At 39.8% G+C, this 23068-nt stretch overlaps 1 protein-coding gene across 20 annotated transcripts in view; it reads left to right on the top strand.

Moving 5' to 3' along the window:
* The window catches only part of LOC146834551 (adhesion G protein-coupled receptor L2), a 202023-nt gene that overhangs the window by 102264 nt on the left and 76691 nt on the right, over positions 1–23068 (top strand). For 11 of the 20 annotated variants that reach the window (XR_014960634.1, XM_085601951.1, XM_085601947.1 and 8 more), the window contains exons 4-5: positions 9852–9963; positions 18818–19625. Coding sequence is in view for 19 of the 20 variants with exons in the window: in XM_085601951.1 (XP_085458077.1) it covers positions 9852–9963; positions 18818–19625 (920 nt within the window). In the remaining variant the exon portion in view is untranslated. The remainder of the gene's footprint in view (positions 1–9851; positions 9964–18817; positions 19626–23068) is intronic. The other 9 variants (XM_085601952.1, XM_085601948.1, XM_085601946.1 and 6 more) reach the window with 1 other exon arrangement.

Raw genomic sequence — 23068 nt, 5'->3', positions numbered from 1 at the left:
AATGTTCAGAGACGGCCATCATTAAAAAAACAAAAAAAAATCACGAATTGTATAATTGTTCTTAAGGTTTGACATTTTCCGCATTCATTTGCTCATTAAGAAATGTGGGCCAAAGACTTGCACCACCATCATCATAATGGACTTTTTGTGCAGCAGACTAATGGGTCTCCATTGATATGAGGTTAGGGAATATCGGACCTCCCGCTGTCTGACTTTGTTAAAAGTTGTTCACCTTGGAACAAACAAACAAGGCTCTGAAGTAGCAAATAGTCCATCCATCCATCCAGTAGTGGTAGGAAGGAGGAGATGGAGGTGGCTGCATTTGTTTTAGTCCCTCAAACATGATCTTTCTCAAACTCTGCCTCTGAACACGAGTGTATCATGCTTTAGGCAGTCCTGCTTGGGTGACTTCATAACTCCCTAGATTATCAATTTGCCCTCTTCTGTGTTCTTGTCAAGTCCTATGCTAGGTATACTTGTTTGGGATGACACATTGCTGCCTCTAGATTTTCTCCATGCCGCTTTTGAAGTTGTCTGGTGAGTCTGAATTTTTCATAGGGCATTTTAATTAAATTCTCTGATAAGATGACACGATGCATGCTACACAGATCTGCGACGGAGTCAGCAATTAACCTTTGCGCTCTGTGTTACGAAAGAGTATCTGCTTGTCAGAACTCCTCACTGTAACTATTGCTGGGAAGGACTTGGTCCGCCTCTCTTGGCTTAAGTCATGAACTCGCACATCAAAACAAGTAGTTAGCCAATAGGAACTTTGTTCACCTACAATAGCAGCACTGACTTGTGAAGAGAAGGTGATTTCTAGGCTGCTAGATGAACACCGTTGTACTGGATCCTCGCCACATTCACATTCTTGGGATCTGAGCCTGTCTTGACACTCTTAGCATGTCTTTCATTCTAACTATCTGTCGGTCAATTGACTGCCCTCCAGGAGCACTTTTCCTTTATTTTTCTCCTGATTGGCACCTCTTTGAGGAAGTCACATGCCATAACAATCCATTGGCAGGCACTTGTGAGAGGCTTTCTATCACTTTCACTGAATCATACTGATTATTTCTATGTACTTGAAGTTTTATCTAGGTGCTTCTTTCTTCCACAAAGTGTGTTCACAAAGGTGCTGGTTCGGGTGATATCAATATTGATTCTTTCTCAGTAGAGCCCTGCTGCACGCTCTCCTCTCTAATTTAGTTTCTTAATCGCATGTACCTAGTTACTTGGTAGATGAATGTATAGCCCTTTAGAGATGAGATTCTCTCAGCAGCTGGCATAGATCTTGTCTATTTAAATATCACAGGAAGTTCTTTTTGTAAGTGTTGGGAACTAGCACAACAATTTTCTCCTGGCCTGGTGGTCCGTTTTCTGCTTATCCTATTTATCATTGGGATTAGTTATCACCACAGTGTTTTCATGCTTGGTCACCTGCTCGTTTTATTGTGAGCGACATAACTGCTTGGCCACAATAGGCCTGTTATTTACTGACGTTAGCACAGACTTCGCCCCAAGTTCCTGCATTAGAAGTTACATTCTGATGATGGGATCATTATAATTAATATGAAGCCGCCTACTGAAGGTCTTTTCTGGTTTCTTCAACTCCATGTATGCGAAATCATTCCATTGTGTGCTTCAAACTGAACCTTTGATCCTTCTGGGCAAAGAGGCGCTATAATGTTGCCCGTATTTTATCCCTAGTTAATCCACGTAGTGCCGAATCAATGCCCAGTGTTTTTCACAGTTTATCTCAAGATGCAAAACTGGTTCATTGTTTATCTATAAAGAGACCTGTCGGCATTTAAAATACTTATTCGGGTTCTATTTGCTGCAGCACCAAAGGGAACATGGAGCGTTTTATGTTCTTTCAGAGTGTGAGTGGCGGTCTTCATGGCAAGCCATCATTATGATCTAGGCTTTTCTTCTGGTCTAAAGGCTGTGATTCATTGAAAGATCTTTTTATTACACTGCTCGACTATTAAAAAAGACTTAAGCTTTTATTTGTACCCCACCTGACCGTTCTCATTATATAGGTTAGTTCCTCCATAAGCGCTTAAATGCTTATTACGTCCTTTCATAATTTAAACACTGATTCAGTATTAGTGATGGGATTTTTGTTTTGTAGGCACCTCTACTGCTGTAACATTTCTTCATTTAACATGGAGGAAAGAAGGCAGGAGCGTTTGACATGCTGGCAAGGTAAATCACCACTGGGGCGTAACACAGGCCCCCGCAGTGCGGGGGGCCCCCAAGCTCCAGGGGACCCCCCAGCACAGCACTGTGGCTGGGGAGCTCCTGATAGAGGCTGGAGGGGGCCCCTCTTTGTACCTTGCAGGGGGGCCCCCTCCATTTCTGTTACGCCTCTGAATCACCAACAATTAGCTCTTCATTGACGCTTCACGGAAGGTTTAAAAAGCCGCTATCTGCTTAGTCCATGCCTGCATGCGATTACTATGATCTCTGAATTAGAGAAGCGCTGTATGAGTAACCTTTATATTTGAGATGTGGACCTAAAGGAAAACCTTAGAATGTTAATATTTTAAGGATGCAAGAGATGCCTTATGTATTCTAGCTCACTTCCACAGAATATTGACGCATTTAAAAAACATATATTTTTAACTGGCAGTGCACGTTGAAGACTAGGGTGCAGGCAAAATAACTACTGTTACTAATAAGTTTAGCAACTAACTAACTGTGTTAAACTAGAAACTTCCGTTCGATACTTTATGGTTATATTTCAGTACTTGGCCCACTGAAACGATTCACTTATTGTTAGTTGTGGAACCACAATTCCTCCTCCAGTGCACCACTCGCGCACTCAAACCTCATGGGTGTCATCGCATCTAGCTTACCCAGCGTGTGATTTTGGCCATGCCTTGTACCCAGTTCCATAGTCCCAAGTCTTTTGGTCAATAGACCTACTCATTAAGCAAAATCTGTAGCTTCAGTAAATGCTGTGTGCACATTAGGCTGACCCAACATCTCTGGGGCACTGGCATATCCTTTGGCCAAGACCCGCTGACTATAATTTGGGTCTGGTCCTATGACCATCAAAATGCATATTATTTCCTGCATTTGCCGACTGAAGAGATTTTCCCAGCCACACCAGCATTTCTAATTATCCAAGTGTTAAGTGGCATCCACATTCTTGGTTATCCTTCTGTATACACTTGCAGAGACCTGGGGATCTGAATTCCCATTTCCATTCCTCTAGTACGTTTCTGAGTGGTTTCTATCCACCTATAAGGGGTTCCGTAGTCCGTTGCGAACTTATTGTGTCCACCATGTTCTGCTGTGCCAACCTAATGTCAACCGTGATCTAATTTTTTTTTTTCTTTTTCACAACTGGCTCTGAGAGCCTCGTCCAGATTAGTAGCTTCACAAAATAGTGTCTACAGTAAAGTGGTCAGTTCTTTACACCCAATCAGATTCCACTTTTTGCATCTCTTGTTGTCCAGAAACCCATAATGCATTTTTTGACCACTTTATGTGAATCATTTCTCACAAAACCTCTGCATGAAACGTTTAATTAACTAGCAAACATTTTTTGTTTTTGGTGTTACTCATACAGATTTTTTAAACGCATATAGAGACACACACTCCGTATATCCATACAAGATGCAGAAGTGTAAATCGAATTACATAAGCAAGCCAGTCAGTCTGGGCTTGAAAATCTCTATTCATATTAGTCTGTTTATGCGAACATATGCAGCAGACTAAATAAAAGTAAAAGTTCGGCTCTTTAAAGGTGAAATCTATTTTAGAAAAAAGGCAAGGAAATAATTACCCATCCGAAAAATAAACAAACATGAAATTAAAATAGAGATTGGTCTTCCAGCTCGAACGCTGAATTATAGCACTTTAAGGCAGGTATGTACATGTGCGAGTTCAAAATGCCAGCGCCCACAGTAAAGGATGGTATTTGCTGAAGGTGGCGGACTCATTGCCCCTTCCGTGATTGTGGTAGACAGAAGCAAAAGATGAATGACCCTTGAACAGACCAATAAATGTAGAGAGCTGCTTCCAAGCCCAGATGTATATTTGTATGCTTTGTTAGTATTTTTAAAGCCGATACTGGCATAAAAGCTAAATAATCTTTAGGCCAGGCCTAATGAAGTAGGAACAATTTTGTAACCGCTCTTCTCCTTAGCTAATATTTATTTTCTGTGTTTCATTCAATTCAAGTAAACGTGCTATTTCCTTGCACTCTCTAAACTACGGTACACTACACGTTTTACCCCCTTTCATTGTTACTGGAGAACTTATTCAAAACTGTACATTTTTAATTTAAAATCTTTCTTTGTACAGATCTGAATAATGCCCAGTAGCAGAAGATAATGCCACTTGTTTAATTAATATTTTTCTTGAATATGTGCTCTGTGGCCGGGAGTCCCCTCCCTCGTGCAAGTTCCAGGGGAGCTGTGCTAATAACGCACTGCCAGGGGTAATAGGACAAAGAAGAAGTAATTTAAGAAGCTAGGTATGCCAAGACCTTCTTGTACCTTAGTGCTTAATTTGAAGCAGGCTGGGTTGCAGTTGGGGCCCACCGGTACTCATTTTTGAGTACCAGCACTTATGTTTCCATATCAGCCTTTAACTGAGAAAAAGAAAACACAAGTGGGGACATAGTAGGAAGGGAAAGGCTGTAAAAACATGACACCGGGAAAACGAAGGGATGAAAAAAGTTGGTAAGAGTGAGATAAAGGGGTAGAAGTGGCTGGTGGGGGGTTAAAAAGGCATGAGGTGAAATCAAGCTTACACAGCTTGGTATCCGGCACACTGACATTCAATACACTTATTATTTTACAAATAAAGCACTGAACTTATCTAATGATCTGCTGAAGATTCAAAGTGGTTTGTGGAGCATGAACGGAGAAAAGAATGTTATCATGCCAAAACAGAAGCCATTGCTTAATCAGCAGAACAAGGCTATTGATTAAGCCCCTCGTCCAATAGATTACAGACGGGATTCCATCTCCTTACTTGTACAATCTCATATTGACGCTTACAAGATGCCACTCAATCTGTTATTGCTTCATATTCCAGTCCTCATTATAATTTTGTTTTTAAATGTGGAATCATAACTGAGTAATTTGTCTCATAAATGTAACTAATAAATAAATATTGTCTGCTTTTAAATAGTATGAAAGTAAACGTGCTTGCTAGGATTTAAAGCTCTCGTTTATACTTTCGGGCAATCTTTTTGTTTAACTTGCTGTAAAGAAAAACTGATGTGCTAGAGGAAATTGTGTTATCCAGACTCTGGATTGGAGGTCATTTCTACTCTTGGATCGAATCTGGACAAGTCACCATGTATTAGAATCTGGACAAGTCACCATGTATTGGGTCTCGCCTAGCGTTGCTGCGCACATGCGCAGCTCGCTTGGCGAGATTTAATGCAGATGAGTACTTTTACAAAAGGGCTTTAAGCCCCGCCAATCATTTTCATTGGCTGGTGTCACCGTTTATGCTAAACGGTGGCCAGCCACTGGGAAAGAGCTATGTATGTTGCCTCCCTTTGGCTTTTTGGGACGGCCACTTGGACTGCCTCGCCTGCTTTCCGTTTGTCGTAAACGTTTTCTTATCTTTGAGGCCATGTGTTTCAAACACATAGCCCCATAAAGACGAGATCCAGCTGCAGCGCGGTCCTCTTTCACTTTTGGGACCGCGCTTGGCCCCCGCGAGCTCTCCAGGATGCTCTCGGGTACCCTCCTCCATCCGGCCTCACTTCCTCCCTGCTTCTTCCTGTCCTGCGACGGCGCTGACTGCAGCTCGGGTGTGCTTGGCATCAGCTGGAGGTAATGCTCGGCGGTCCTCGTGCATCAGTGTTGAGGTGCAGCCTCTTAACCTTTCATCCCCTCTCTGCGCTTCAGCCTCTTCTTGCATTCCTAGCCGCTCTCTGGCTCCTCGCATTGTTTATGGGGGTGGCTGGCAGTCTGCTCTGCTCCCTTGAACTGCTCTCCTGGCGCTTGTGAATATTTCCAGCAGAAAACCCCGGTCACAACTGGCTAGTAGTGCTCGCGCGCCCTGGGGCCGTCCTCTCCACGCCAGTTGATCTTGGGTATTGCGTGACTACTTCAGACGTCCAATCGATTTATTTCTATTTCAATAGAATTATTCATTTAATATATTGCCGCTCGCTATAATACGGAAGAATGCCTTAAAACTCAGCACTGAGATTGCTAGCCATCAAAGTGATGTGCCGCCTAATAAACTCCTTTCCTGCTGCTGATTGACCTAGACGTGCAGTGCTTTACTTGGGGCGGGTCCTGCCGATGTTATAAAAAGCACAGACATTAAAATCACTCCTTACCCACAACACAGGCCGGAAACTGCGGGGAGTACACCGGTGCCGAGCGGAGCACACAGTGGGGGACTCTAGGGATTGTCAGCCCAAGCTCTGCATAGAAATCAGCGGGGGCCATGACAGTGCATGAGACCCACAGAGCTGCCCCATAGCACTATGGGAGAGGAGAAGGGCTGTGAAGGATACACCAGGCTCTGCTCAGTCATTTTTACATCTAGCGCGATCTCGACCCCGAAAGTATTGGGGTGCTTTCTGTGAGCACCAGTTACGTTATGACACATTAGTTTTTTGAAGGAATGGGGGAGGTTAAGTGATTTGCCCAGAATCACAGGATGTTGAGCCGACTCTGAGACTCGAACTCTGTTCCCGGCGCCAAAGTATGCAGCTCTGGCCGTTACACCGCATCTTCTACACCTCACAGTACAAAAATGTCTTGTAAAGTGAAAGAAAAGCTCTGATATAGGGGGCAGAAAAACACACGTGTACATCACCAGATGATACACAGCTCATGAAACAACACTACCCACAACACAGGCCAGAAACTGCAGTGGCCTCTGTTGTAATCTTTGGACTGCTTTACGCGTCCCGTGTGTTTACATTGGAAATACTTCTCTGACATGGGATGAGTCACATCAATAAAGTAGTTCTGGCTCGCATACATACAGTTTTAGCAGTGTGCGCGGCAGATTAGGAGCTCATACCTGCAGGGAGTACAGCAAGGGGGTTCGGCAGTTCTCTCCCTGCACGGTGTAAAGTACAGGGACTGCATGCAAACTGTCCCAGCCTCGCAGGAAGTACAGAAGGGACACCGTGTTCCTGGCTCTTCCGGCCCCAGCCCTGAAGGAAGTACACTAGAAGTGCTGGGGCCCCATGCCCAGCTGTGCTTGGAGTCCAGTGAGGAGCACAGCCCAGCATTCGATTCCACAGCCATGCAGGGGCTGCAGAAGTGTTTATATGCAAGGAGTACACCTGTGACTGTAAACTATCAAAGGATGCAGAGCGGAGCGCACAGTAGGGGACTCTAGGGATTGCCACACCAATCTCTGCATGGAAATCAGTAGGGGCCATGACACTGCATAAGACCCACAGAGCTGCCCCATAGCACTATGGGAGAGGAGAAGGGCTGTGAAGAATACACCAGGCTGTGCTCACAGTTATTTTTACATATAGCGTGATCTCGACCCAAAAGTATTGGGGTGCTTTATGTGAGCACCAGTTACGTTATGACACATTAGTTTTTGAAGGCACGGGGGAGATTAAGTGATTTGCCCAGAATCACAGGATGTTGAACCGAGGCCAAGACTCGAACCGGGTTCCCCGGTGCCAAAGTATACAGCTCTGGTCATTACGCTGCATTCTCTCCACCTCACAGCGCTCCCCAGTCACTCAATGACACTGGGACTTCGGCTTTTCCTCCCCAGCCCTGTAGAGGGTGCACAGGGACTGCACCTGCTCCTATGGTCCCTAGGGTGACAATAGCGGGGGCAGACAACTGAGTTGCCCCCATGCTGAATGATGAGAAAGGGTCAATCTCTATAGTGTCCTAGATTGGCACCCCACGTCATGAAGCACTTGCCAAGTGACGTCACATCCGCAGCGGCGTAGAAGGGTAAGCCTAGCTTCGGGTAAACCATGACGATGCTGCAGCGAGATAAGCAGCGGGGCCGCAGTCACTTCTTCCAGCCCTGCACAGCCATGTAAGGAGCGCAGAGTTCTCTCCGGCGGGAACTTTCCACACCCCTCTTCCACTTGACTCCGATACCACTGGCAAGCTCTAGAGGAAAGGATGACTCTGCTGGATGCTCTACCTGGGTTTGTGCCACAGTTCTCAGGTCTCCTTTGAGGCTTTTCTTCTTTCTGTTCCTGTAATTCTTCCCTTGTTCTCTCATAAGCACGTCCTCCTCCTCCCGCTGCCTTTCTTGCTCTTCCTTCCTGCAATGCCTCGGTCTCTATGAAATGAGCAGCTGTGGCTTGTTTTAATCTGTGAACAATGTTGCAACTCTTCTATTCCCACATTTATTTCACTCGTACGCGCACATACCCTCAATTGGAGGCATGTTGAGCTTAAGTGCAACAAACTATCTGGGGTATCGCATCTATTGGTGCACCAGGGGAAGTTGCACCAGGGCCCAGCGGCCTTAGGGGACTACTGAACCCTGTTAATACTGTCTTTTATAATTCAATCTAGCAGCCATGGCTGGCATTTCCTTTTTTGTACTAGGGCCCATGGCACACTGCATAATATACCGCAAACAATGCACTTACTTAAAAAAACATTAGCACTTTAGTTCCTGCACAGGCTGCTGTTTAAGATTTGCTAGGAAATATCATTCCTTTGAAAACTTCTTAGTGGCCAAAATGATTGGACACGCTGCTGTGACACGCTGCTGTGAAGGAAGGCATGGAGAGCCAATCAAAAATAGACCGACTTTAAGTTATTTTGTATCTTAAAAAGCATCTGACAGACCGAAAAATAGAGGTTGTGCGCCAATATAATTAAAACAAGCATTTGCAATGCAATAGGTCTCGCGTTTGCTATTGGCATTGTAAATGACAAACCTTTTATCTAGGTGTTGGTTTTGAAAAGAGATAAATAAAAGGCATTGTAATTTACAATGCCAATAGCTTAAACTCTCGTAAATGCGACCTATTGCATTGCAAATGCTTGTTTTGTTTTGTTTCAGTGGGGGGAGGGGGGACGACGAAGTAAGGAAAAGTGCTATTGCACTTTTTGTCTTAAGTGATTTATTTTTGCCGTTATGAGAGTGTACCAGAGTATGCAGGGAAGATTAGAAGTAAGGCTGGAAATCTACGATTTTTGTGTCATGCTTTGGGTACCTCCGTGGTGTGTGAATCCCCAAAGATGCACATATTTATGCAAATATTCTGCAGTAGTCTGAAATACCGAGATTTATGCTCTTTCTTATCCGCTACCTGTTTTACAGGAACAGGGCTTGATGATAGATGACGGTGGAGCTCGGAATATTACACAGTATGGGGTGCCTGAGGGGGTTTTGTGGGTACATGTGTGGGTACATGTGGTTTGTCTAATAGTTGGATTGGGGGTTCATGCTATAAAATAAATTTGATTTGAACTGTTTTCCTTTACACATTTTTTTAAGCAGAATTCTTAATTTCAGTCAAGCGATGCACTGGTTTGCAATTTGGTGAATAACACCAAACTGCTCTGCAATACATCAACCTCTCCAGGGTCTCCTTCACTTTTTTCATTGAAGTTTCAGCCCTACACCATCCACTAGTGATGTTCTGTAAAAGTAGACCACCTTTTTTTCACATTGCATGTAAACTTGGTATCTGAAGCACAGTCATCAGAATCCCTTATCGCTCCATTATGTTTGACCCATTTGGTGTAAAATTCTGGCAGAGTAGAAACACCCAAAACTCCTGTCTTCGCCACTACATTAGAACCAGGTGTGTACCATTTAAATGTTTTACATCTATGTGAAAATTCACTAAGTAAGCAATATATAAATATGCAGTATAGAAAAATAAGAACAATTTATTTTCTCTTTAATAGGTGCAATAACCGGACCCAGTGTATTGTGGTGACGGGGTCAGACGTCTTTCCAGACCCTTGCCCTGGAACATATAAATATCTTGAAGTTCAATATGAATGCGTCCCATACAGTAAGTATAAATGTATTGTGCGCTGTCCATTGCTGAGCTACCACCACCAGCTGAAGAAAGCGTGTCTGGCCATCATGCATGCAGAGCAGTGTTACCTTTGCAGTCTGACCAAGGGCACCAACGTTCTACTGGGCAGGAGCCCCTCAGGACAGGTCCTACACTGGGGGAAAGTCGACGATGGCAACTCTGATGTACTTGTTCCATGGTTGCTTCTGTTTGCTAGTCTCTGAAACAAGTGATAGTCTATGACTGATGTACTAAGATGTTTCTTCGATTTTAAGTGTGAAGAAGCCATAGATAGTATCATGAACTGAATGCATGGGCATAGGTGGATAATACTGAGTGTAGGGAACAGATTTTCCAAACCTTATTGAGTGATTTGTCATCAAATAATCCCAGACCTATTAAGTTAAGCTGAAGAAAGTAGATATGTTTTGGCAAATATGAGGCATACAGGAATGGAGAGATTGACTACTTTAAGTCTATTGCCTTCCTTCTAATTCGAGTTCTTGTGGCATAACCCATATTCGAGCCCCTTTACTTCAGGAGCAGAGACCTTAAGATGAACTTGCCACAAGTGAGCTATGTATTTTATTGTTCTTATCTGAAAACAGTTCATAGATATGCCCTCAACCAGCACCAGCCACACTGTGGATCAATGGATCTTCACTTTAGAGCTTTTGCATAATATCAATCAGTAGATTTTCATATTTTTCTAAATCTTTTTAAAATAATTCCAACAATAATGCGCTTTTCCTAGGAGTAACACTTGTAGTTGAGCGCAGTGTGTCTATAGCTGATTTATATGCAACAAATTGGTGGTGATCTTGCCAGTGATTTATCGGTTCTCTCAAATGTTAGGAGCAATCACAAGCTCACTAGCTAAAATAGGTTGACCTTAATTCATAAGCTTTCAAATTTGTAAAACCCGAAATGAAGAACAGAAGGAATATGAATCAAAGACCTAAATCCTTACTTCTTATTGTCTAAGCAGTTTGGCAAAATACGTTTTTTAAAATTTTTATGAATAGCGTACCCCTTTCAGATTCTATTCTATTTCTGTAAAATGCCATGCACACAGAGCATGAGTACTTGTAACAGTGAGTTGTAGTGCCAGGATGTTTTTTTGACTGACTTTTCTGAATCAAAAGTACGATAAATGGCTACAGCCTAGTATTATTGATACTCAGAGTATCTGGGATATAAGAACTGTCTCCGATGACTAAGGATAATTAGGGTTCTTCTCTGTATAGCTAATTCTCGGAAATGTAATTTATAACTTCAAAGTATAGTTCCTTACTTATTAATGAGTATGACTCAGAATTATCAGTTTCTTTTCAACGCTATGCAGATGTCTTATTACCTTTAAAATGGATTTCTGTCTGTTCATAAACTGTAACCAACAAGGTATCTATTACATTGACATGGAGCGGTGTGTGTATGTCTACACACGCACTCAATTGCACTCAGTAAATCCAGGTAATTACTTGTTTATTCTGAATCCCTCGGGGAGAGAAAGGCCCTGTGAGGCCAAAACACGTCAGAATGTAAATGCTCTGAGGGATTCAGAATGAACAAGTAATTATCTGGATTTACTGAGTGCTGTGTATCTTTGGTTTCAAATTCAATATTGAGATAATTGGCTCAGCCCCATGCCAGCACCCATTGTTGTGCATGCCAAGCCGAACTACACTGTTTGTATATGTGTATATATATATATATATATTCAAAACGCAGCTTTTCGAAGATAACGATAATAAGCTTATTGCGAAACGCGTTGGTTAAAGGCTACGACTTTGCCTGGATTAAGACTTTGTGAATAGCATTCCTGGGTGTCCTTGATTTCTTTTCGTTATCTTCGAAAAGCTGCGTTTTGAATTTTGGGGCCACCGGAGCCTATCCAGGACCGCCGGATTTGAAGCTCCGCACTTCCGGGATTTATATATATATATTCAGCATAGGGTTACAAACGGCTCAACAGTAACCACACTGCACTCCAAGGGGTTTTCTTCACATCAACGCGTTTCGATGGCCTCTCGCCAACTTGTTCACGATAGTGAACAACCATAGGTTTCTCTTTTTTAAAGAAAACGCTTAACACAAACCACATAGATGAGGGACTACCAAATTACATCAACATAGTAGGAGGTAGGGAAATGCTGGCACCATTTTGTAATGTTTTTCACTTCATTACATTCTGCCTGTTTCCTCCATTACCACTCTTTAACACAGTATTTTCAACACCATGGACACATATTATTTTATCATAAGTGTCTTTGCATGTAATTACTTAATAATCACATATATGGAAAAATCAAACATTGGTAAATTTAACCTTTCATCATATTTACAAGATAATCAGCTAGTGCTTTTTATTACATTTCTTGTTTTTCTTCTCCCATCCTTCTACTATTGGTTAGGAACCATGCTATTTCATTAAAGTGCATATATATACCATTTTCTATATTAATTATTCATTTGTTCACAAAGTGCTAGTGCTTATTTAATGTAAACATATACTTTAGGTTCAGATCTCTCTCAATAAAGTGCTAGTGCTTCAAGTAAATCGATGTAAACAATTACCACATTAATATTGATTTTTTTTCATACAGTACTGCATAACACTAAAATGCTTATGTTCAAATATGTACCTATATTACTTTAAAAAGTAGAAAAATTCTATTTTTTCAAATCACTTCAAAACATTCTTTTATGGGAAAGCTATATTCTCTAAACCTGTAAAATAAACGATTTTTATTCTTTATATATATATATATATATTGCATCAACAAAACAACATAGTTTTCTTGAATGTGTAAAAGGTTTTTGGTGGCTTTACAGGAGGAAAGTATCTTGTCAGATTTGGAAAAAGGACCAAACATTTGTCTAAGAATGTTGAAAGTTTTCCAAGCCTATCAGATGTGCTATTAAAACTACAAGCATTGGTCAGCAAATATATACTATGTACTTAGCGTAAAAGTAACGGCAAAGGGGTGATTAAATGGAACTTAAATCTTGAACCAGAAGAAGAATCCGTTGTGAAATAAATGTTGCACAATACAAACTGAAGGAGCAAGAACTAGTCTTTGATCAAAAGAAACCTCTGCCTCATTTTGATGCTTGATATCTCACTGAAGGGCAGCTGTTTGAACATATAGAGCAGAAGAGCACACAAGTTGCGATGTAGAATACATAGGATAACTTGATGTTCGAGTTTTAACACTGTCTCCCATCACTTACCACCCAGTTCTAGGCTTACTCCTGTGCAGTGATACAGAGAAATAAACCATTGTGTTATAGTGCCTACTGCATGCAGCAGTATAATTTCAATGTCAAGCTGAAATGCAAGAGTTCTGTGTTGTATTTGGACATTTGCAGGACTCTGAAGCCTAATCGGCATTCCATCTAGTGCTGTAATTGAAGATGGCACAGGCAGTATGAACCATTGCCATCTTAAGTAAATTCTACTGACTTAGAGGTATGTTCCTACCAATACAGAAATCCGTCTTCTCACTCACGTGCCTTCATCTGTCTACATTACTGTGAGAATTTGTATCTTCTAACTACTTCCCCTGGCTACATAGCCCTCATTTATTATCCTAAATTGAGGTCTAGTGGCTCAGCTGATATTCAGAATAGGAAACTGCCCTTCTAGAAAAACATTGCGATGTACAAAACATATTCTTGATAAGAAGCTGACTTATTTTGCAGATTGAATCTTTTCTGGATTCACTATGCTGTGCATTATTCCACCATCCAGTGGTTGGGTCTGAAATTGTACTAGTCTCTTTTTCTTTTTGCTGTTGATGGGCGTCGAAGACGTAGTATCATTTGGTGTCCTTCTGTGACGTCGACTGGCTTCCTCCGAAAGCTCCCACCTTTGGTAGCCAACTTCAGATTCTTTAGACCACAATTGCTGCAGTTTCCATTTTATTGAGGTTACAAAAGTATATCGTTGTGATAAAAATCATAAAAAAGCACCTTAAGATCAATAAACACTAGGGAGGTGGAACAGGAAACATTGAAAGAACTCGCTCTTTAATAAGGCAGAATATGGTCCTATTATACAAATGTTAGCTTGATCAGGAATTGTCCAGATACAATTGAGAGAAAAGGGCATTGGAAAAAAAAATCATTTGATGCATCATTGATGTTAGAACAAAAGTTATTCCCAACACTGTGAAGGATTGTCATCACACAAAATATCTCAGAATGTGAAACTAAAGATTCTCTGGATCTGGATGCGATTAGAATCAGTATTGCTGTGATTTGTAGTTTTACGCTATGAAATTGGCACCTCAAGAGTCCATGTTAGAGGTGTTTATGAAACCTACATGTGTGCTAGGTCTTAAGTTTATTAGTATGATCACATGTTTATGACCTATTTTAAAACTTCTCCGCCACTGTAGTTAAGGTAAATGGTCACCACACAAAATTAACTCTGGATAAACTGTTTTTTATCCAGCGGCTAGTGAAAGCATGGGGTTGTGGTGCATCTGAATTTCAGCATCACTCAAAGGTTGGGTACTTTACTTCACTACTGCTGAGATATGATATTCATTTAACCTATGACAGCTGCACAACTGAGTTGGTGGTGCTGCGAATAATGCTTATGAGTTTAATTTTCAGAGGTGTTTATAATCTTGATTTTCATAATCGCTAAAATGGTTTGAATGGTGTTTGTGAGTGCTGCAGAAATGCAGAGCTTCCACTGTGTCTTAACTCTCATACAAATGGATGATATCTGAAAACAAACTATCGATCTAATTGTCCAAAAGTCAAAGACGTTTCCCTTCTGGCGCTTATGCCACTAAATTCTTAGTGTTCAAGCAAAAAATATAATAAAAAGCATTGTTGGCACTTTAAACATTAACAGGTGCTGCAAACTGCGTCATCTGGACTGAAATAGTTTACCATATCAGCCTCTCCGAGTCTTTTTGTTGAAAGTATTCAAACAAATTTGCAATTTTATTAACAGCAACACAGTTTGGAATACACTGCCACAAGTGTGGTCCATTGCATGTTGTAACATTCAAACAACTAGCTAAGACCTTTAGAGACCTCTCAAAATGTTCTTTAAGTGTTAATGTAACCAACTGATATGGTTTGGACTAGTGTTAATTGATTGCAACAAGATCTAAAAACCTTGAAAGTGGGAGAGGACGGCATATGCTGTATATTTTCAGCTAGCCAAAGCAGTAGTAGGGTGGCAGAACTATGTTGAAAACCTATTATTACCGCCAAAATGATATTGTACCTGTGTTGAAGGTTGCAGTCCTTATGGTCAGGTAATATAAATTTGAGAAAAGCTAGCTTAGTCAACACCCTATTCCTCTCCATTTATTAAGACATCTGTCAGTAATGTTGCTTTTATTCAAAACTGCTGACATACTAATGAGTTCAAATTATATGCTTTAAATTGAAACCTGTTAATGGACGAATGTGTATTCTTTGGAAGATGAGTAGTAGTGTTTGTTCCCTAGCTGAAGGTTCATCAGAAGTTAGCTCTCTTGCTGCAGATTTTCTGAAACAAGCCCATGCAATATTGGAATGGTGTCAAATGTGCAAGACTTAAACTATCTGGTACCCACCTATTGCGTAAAAAGATCCTCTCCCACTCTATTAGTGACATGTTTGATCATCGGGCTTCATATGGTCATATGCCAGGATGGGCTTGACCTCATTGAAGGGAGCACTTTGATAATGCTTCGTTGTAGGGAGATCTAAATGCTTCAACGTCTCAAGGTTACCTTGGTATCCCTTTCTTTTGGTTACCATGGTATCGTTAAAATTAGGAGAGAGTGGATGCTGCTTGATTTTATATACCTAAGCACCTTCCTGTGTACATGTTTCAGCTATGTTTTTGGCCTCTATAGGTCCACAGCTTTCATCATGCTCAATGTTAATTCTATCAGGAGTACTGGTCCTTTCCATAGCAGTTAAAGTGTGAACTAGACCTATAAATGTTTGGTTGCATAGGAGTAGCGAGAGTGTATGCCCCTGTAATCAGACATTCCTTAAAGGTGACATGCCGCAAAAACACCAAAATATTACTTCCATATCCTGTATTGGTGCAGCCTAATAAATATAGGCCTTGGGAAATATCATGTGTGTACCATACCGACTCAAAAAGCCAGCATGTTAACCTCTTACCTTACCGTAGTTCACCTTTAGACTTCTAGGGAAATGACTACTGATTGTAAGGTGGTAACAGGGAGTACTGATGAACTATGCACCCCAGGGGCTATATAGATGTATGTATATATTAGTATACGATGACGCATGCCACTAATAAAATGGGTGAGGTTCCTTTTACACAATAGGTGAGTAACTCATCTGATAGTTGTAGTCTTACACACCTCAAACCATTTCTATGTTCCATATGTTTGGGATACCCTACTGTTATGATTGAGTCAGGAGGCTGTATTGACACACCATTCTCTCCTCTTGTTACTTATTTGGTGAAGTATAATAAATGATATAACCTTTCTTTTTCATAAGCAATTGAGTCTTCCATCTTGGACCAATATTTAACTAATCTCTTGCTGGTTTTCTTTCATTGGTCCACTGCAATTGTCTACTCCTAATGTTTCTGTGCACAGGGTGGTAGAAGGGTTGTTAGTGCATCTTCTATCATTTCTGTTGTGAAACATCTGCCTATTTTTTGGGGCGGCTTGTCATAGATAAGGATAGTAGACAGTTGGTAGGTGTGCAGCAAGGTATCCTAATAGTCGTAGAGTGAGAATCATCACTTGTACTATTATTTTTCTCTCTGGTGGTGAAGAGAAAAAGTGATGGGAAGAGGAAGAAGTTCGGACTACATCGGTTAAGATGAACTGATGAATGAGGGGTTTAGTGGGAATTAATTGGTTTTGTATAGGGTAGCGAAGTACACTATGTACAGAGGTTTGTGTGTACATGAGTATAGACTGTCATTCCATTGTCTGCAAAATAAAGCAGTGGTAGTTTCCAAGAAGTTGCTGGATATTTTGTTGTTTTGACCATTGATTTTTTTTTTTGCACATTTTCCAAGTCAACCTTTTATTTTGTAAATCATTGCATTTCAAGAGGATGCAGTTGCTGAAAATGCCTGATTTTTTTTTTTTTGTTATATTTTTCATTGAGGTTGTTCATTATGTATTCATACTTTGAATGTTGCATGATGATGCGAAGACAGTTCTGCAATAGGAAACTGCCAAGTAGCGGTGTACCCTTTTTTTCGGAACTGCTATTGCAGGATTGGTTGGCTTAAAGAAGATTTTAGATCCACAATGCATTTCTCAAAAGACCTTATTTTTCGAAGAAAAAAACAAAGCGGGCCAAAGACTAGGTGCGGGTGCGCTATCCACTGCACTTATACAGCTACTATTAAACACTTGATCGATTGAGCATTATTCCGTTCTAAAAAAAGTGTGGTGGATATTGTGTTGTCTCCCTGTCTCTGTCCAGTGCAGCAGAGTTCTAAAAAATAAATAGAAAACCCTGCATTAGCGTCTGTGCAGTTTGATTAATAAAGTCCATTCATGTTAATCTTGTTTCTTTTTTCCTTGCACTCTTCATTTTCTCTTCCAATGCTGAAAATAGAAGTGGAACAAAAAGGTAATTACATTACACAGTCATAACCCGGCTCCTTGTATGTGCCCTATGGATGTAAAGTCTGTACCCCTTTCCCCAGACACAGACGTAAACAAATCCTCACTAGTGGCCTCCATAAAACACACCAATATTTGCAAATAGTTTTCTGGCTGTTTGAAGTTAATGGTGGATTGCACTGTCTTGCGTCCTTGTAGAAAGATATCAATTTTTATTTTGCTATATTTTTTCTCATTTCGGTCCTTTCCATCTTGCTTGGCTTCTAGTACCCTCTCCAGAGCATGCAGTGGTTAGAGAGATTGTTGGTGTTTCATTTATTGCTTCAGTTCATCACTTCATTCATCGATCAGTTAAAGTTTGCAATGTTTATGTTGTGTAGATACTGCAACTAAGTTCTTTAAAGCTTTAAAAACACATTTCTTTTGAAATGTTTAAAACTTGCTGAGTATTCCAAAGCTACTTTTGAAAGTCTAGTATGGGGACACAGTTTTAACTTTTTAAATAGAACAGTACATCAGTTTCCTAACCTTTTAGAGTATTTTGCCAACTCAATATACAGATGTTCTCCATATTTGGGCACACAAGAATGTAATACCCTGAGGTATTTCAGTATTTTACAACAATAGCATCTTTTGGCACAGTTTTTTTTTTGATCCACCCAGATGTTAAGTAGACCTCTTTGTAGCTGAAATTATTTTTTTTTTCATTTATTTTTTCAGCTAATTGACTGCCTAAGTCCACTTTCTGTTATTTATATTCAGTGGTTTTCTTTACCACAAAAATAGCCTCACATAGACATTTTCATCTTTCCAGGTCCATCGCTAAAGATTATTGCTGTAAGATTTCTGATGATCATGAAAATGTTAATGTTGCCTGATAAGATTTGATAGCCTGCATCCCTTTTCAGCCCCCAATACTACTCTATATGTAAAGTTACGTATTAGGGGGTAGCATGGTCACTGATGTGCTCCCTTTGTATATTTTAAAATATGAGGGCGGCATGGTGGTGTGCTGCAGGTAACACATTTTCATCAGAAATTACGGTGTTTACTATCTTCTCCAGAGTATCTCAAACAGTTGAAAATGTGGTCCTTGGGTGACTGACTGTATGTGGATGGGGAAAAGCCTGGTATAAAACAGATTTGATTTCTTCAAGAGACTGAAAATGTGAGTCTACTATATTGATTCAATGCTGAATAGTCATGAATCATTTCGAATGCATCTGATTGGTATTAACATTATTCTTGTCTTCTCTCTCTATGTTTACTAGTTTTTGTTTGCCCTGGAACACTGAAAGCAATTGTGGACTCTCCATACATCTACGAAGCTGAACAGAAGGCAGGTGCTTGGTGTAAGGACCCTCTTCAAGCTGCGGACAAAATTTACTTCATGCCGTGGACTCCGTATCGCACTGACACTTTGGTGGAATATGCATCCTTAGAAGATTTCCAAAACAGTCGTCAAACAACAACCTACAAACTTCCCAATCGAGTGGATGGCACTGGATTTGTTGTTTATGATGGTGCAGTATTTTTTAACAAAGAAAGAACAAGGAATATTGTGAAGTTTGATCTGAGGACTAGGATAAAGAGTGGAGAGGCCATTATTAACTATGCCAACTATCATGATACTTCCCCGTACAGATGGGGTGGAAAGACTGATATTGATTTAGCGGTTGACGAAAATGGTTTATGGGTTATTTATGCTACAGAACAAAACAATGGAATGATTGTTATTAGCCAATTGAATCCTTACACGCTTCGGTTTGAAGCAACATGGGAAACCAAATATGACAAACGGGCTGCATCGAATGCTTTCATGATTTGTGGAGTACTTTATGTTGTCCGATCAGTTTACCAGGATAATGAAAGTGAAACTGGCAAAAATGCCATTGATTATATTTACAACACCAAGTTGAACAGGGAGGAATCGGTAGACATTCCTTTTCCTAACCAATACCAGTATATTGCTGCAGTGGATTACAATCCTAGAGATAACCAATTATATGTTTGGAACAACAACTTCATTCTTCGATATTCACTAGAGTTTGGTCTTCCTGACCCTGCACAAGGTAAGGGTTTTCGATTCCTTTTCTTAGTAAGCATAAGTCTTTTTGGGGTGTGCTATGAATTATTTAGGTAATGTGTTTAAAACTGTTTCAGTGCAATTAACAATGTTGTGTACATAGAAAAGAAAATGGGCAACTGTGTAACAGGCTAGCACATTTCCATCATGTGATTCTGGCGACATCGTAAACCACTAGTCCAAAGTCTGAAGAGTTTGTAATGTCACCAGAACCCCAAAATTGCAATCTGAACACATGAAACAAGTTGGCAGTTTTGTATCTTATATTTTTTATATTTATAGCTTATATTTTTTAGCAAGGAAATGCAGTTGTGATTTATTGAAAACAGTAAGCCAGATAATAAACTATACTGTTTAAAGAAGAAAAATAATTTAAATATGTAGTTGAATGAATGGTTTCATATGAAAAGCCTACGCTGTCTTAAACACATTCCGTCTCTAGAAATAGGATGTTAAAGCTCAGACCACTACGGCAGAGCTAGCACTGTGCGCTACTTGCAATTAAAATGTTCACTTTCATGATTAGACTTTTCATTAAACCATATTCAGTGGTTATGCTTAGAGATTTTTAAAGCCACTCCTGCAGTGCTTAGCGAACAGTGTGCATTAGTTTATTAGGAAAGTTCAGGTTTTGATTTACCTTTCACAAATAGACTGGTTATTAAAATGAATGGTGGCTAAAAGTCAGTTGCTCGAAGCTTCTCTTTTATTGCTTAGCTAATGAAGGGCCCCTTATTTCAATGCCTAGCTATAATGAAGAAGTTCCTAACTAAACAATGGGCAACGAAGAAGTCCTGCAGAAGCTTTCATTATGTTTAAGAAACATAGAACCTATTTCACAGATCCCTTTGAAATTGGATTTTTATATCACAGCAGTTCTTGCACACAAAAAAATGAGAAAAAAAGTAATAAATATTTATATATTTTTTTCTGGTTCGTGGCTATGGTTACATAATTTTGGGCCAACCAGAATTTGGGTCAGGTTTTAGATAGCATCTTATTTCCATTTGTTTTTTACTTGTTATTGCATGAGTGCATTACATAACTATAAGCAGGTTCTAAAACGGAAGGAAAGTTCCTGTATTCTGACAGTGTCCTGCATCTATTGTACTAAGGTCATCCCTGTAGTTAGAGCCAGAGGCTAAACTCATTGTCACTCCGTCCAGGGCTAGTGAGCTTACATCTTTCAGCATGATTACTCTGTTTGGTTTCCTATAATATCTTATCTTTTTCAGCTAAAGCACCAGTGCTACCACTGATTTACATTTGGCTGAAATGCTAAGCTAGCAAGCCGGCGCAACACCTAACCATTCCTGATGTCTATGCCATTGTGTAGATTATTTTCCACAGGCTACTTTTATGTGCAGTTTTAAAATTTAGGCTTATCAAGAACCAATATATTTTTCTTTGAAAATCACTTAGATGGTCTTAAATATCTTGGATGTTATTTCCAAGGAGGTGAGTAGTGTAGGCGTTGTCATTTGCATTAGTAAGAAAAGGCATTGGGTTCTTAAAACATTCATTGTGCTGTATTGGTTTAATTTCTCATCAAGGAAACCTTGTACTCTGAAATAATTTTTTCAACAATGATTTCACTCCGGTAAAGGAGAATTACAAAACTATAATGGGCACTCAGATTCTGAAAGTGGTGTTTGAAAATTCCTATACAAATAACACTGAATGTTTGCCAGCATGTAAGATTTGTTTTTCATTATTGGCCATATATTAGAATGCGCTGTCCTAGGTTTTCAATTTCGGAAATGATTCAAGTTAATTTCTTTGCGATACAAAATGGAGTAGTCTAGTTCATATTGAAAAACGTAACTCCTAATTGAAGATTTAATTGGAGAAATTCTGTTATTTATAATGTAAAAAGTTATGTTCTGTTTGTATGATGTTTCAGACTCAAATGCTTATTTCTTTGATCGGTCTTTTGGTTTAATGGTCCTAACTTCAATTTGTATGAATAGCCGTGGTTGAACACAGTGGATAAACTAGTACTTCTTGAACGTTTTATTTTCTTTGGATGCTTGTGCAATATGAGTTATCGAATGTGCACGGTTGGGTTAGAACTAGTCTGTAATTTAAAATTAGGAGGTCATGCAGATTGTCATGGGTTGTGAAAACGTAGTTGTAGATTAACAGTCAGTATAACCGCAGGCAATAATGTACTTTCCTTTACTTCTGTCAATCCACAATGACATATGTTGCTAAAAGATTTGGAATGTTAAGCGGTCTGTAGTTGAATAAAAGGGTGCTATACTTGTATGAATGTAAATATGTATGTTCAAATACAACACTAAAGAGGCATTTACTGTTTAACACTATTAATTAGCAAAATGGTTCCCCCTGATTTTGTGCTAAATTGGCCATGCCAAATTAAATGGCATAAAATGCAATAAAAGTCTATAGCATTGGCAAATGTTTAATTTCGCCTTTACAATAACAAATATCAAAGAATGTAAGATTACTTCCAGTCTTTGCCTTCATCTATTGGTTCAGCCTCTTTAGCAGCAGGGAAATAGAATTAAGGTATCCCTTAGCTTTAAAGATTCATACTTGGTTGTTAAATAATATTTATAGCTACAGCTATACCATTAAGTGCTAAAACCGATATAGTGTGTGTGGAACGACATGCAAACTGAAAGCATTTCAGAGAGTATAAACCAGCTCACATCAGTTGCTCCAATAACATCCAACTATATTTGTTATTTTTTTGTGAGGTACATCTTGAAAGATTGGGTCGTAAGCAAACTGAGAACGCAAGCTGGTAACAAGTCAACTTGCAGAGTACAATACACTATATAAAATTCAGCTAGAGGTGGTGCATCCTTCTGTCAATGTTCAATTTACTCTGTATAGTCCAGAACGTAGTGTGTTAATATGTGGAGTGGTCATTTCCACACTTGAACAGTTGCAGTATTTGACAGCAGTGTCGGGTCTTAATCGGTGTAACCTTCCAATGATAAATCTAGGTGGAGATTAATGATGATTATGGGGTTTATGGGAATTTCCTTAATGCAAATATTTTTTAATGAATAGCATTTGATAAAAATAATTTTGTGCTTCATGTTTCTCTTAAAATGGCTATCCTTCTTGGATTGCTGTGAAATTTAGATCTCAACAGTGCAGTAAATCCATTAAAGCAGAAGACAAATGTTGCTGACAAGAAACAAAACATTTCACTGCAATTCATTAGTGGATACATATTTCCAAATGTGACCTGCTTAATGCATGCCTCTTTTTTTCATTTTTAATATTTTGAAGCAGGGGAAGCAGATCAAACCGAGAGGGCTCCTTTGCAAATAAATATCACTTAAGTGCTCAGTGAATAATCCCATGTACCAGAAACTTTCTACTAGTAACATAAGTGAAGTACTAAATAAGTTGAACATAGGAACACAAAAGAGCTTGATTCTCTTTTGATTT

This window comes from Triturus cristatus, chromosome 4_2 (assembly GCF_964204655.1).
Source record: "Triturus cristatus chromosome 4_2, aTriCri1.1, whole genome shotgun sequence".
Taxonomy (NCBI): Eukaryota; Metazoa; Chordata; class Amphibia; order Caudata; family Salamandridae; genus Triturus; species Triturus cristatus.
This window is presented reverse-complemented; position numbering and strand designations above follow the sequence as displayed.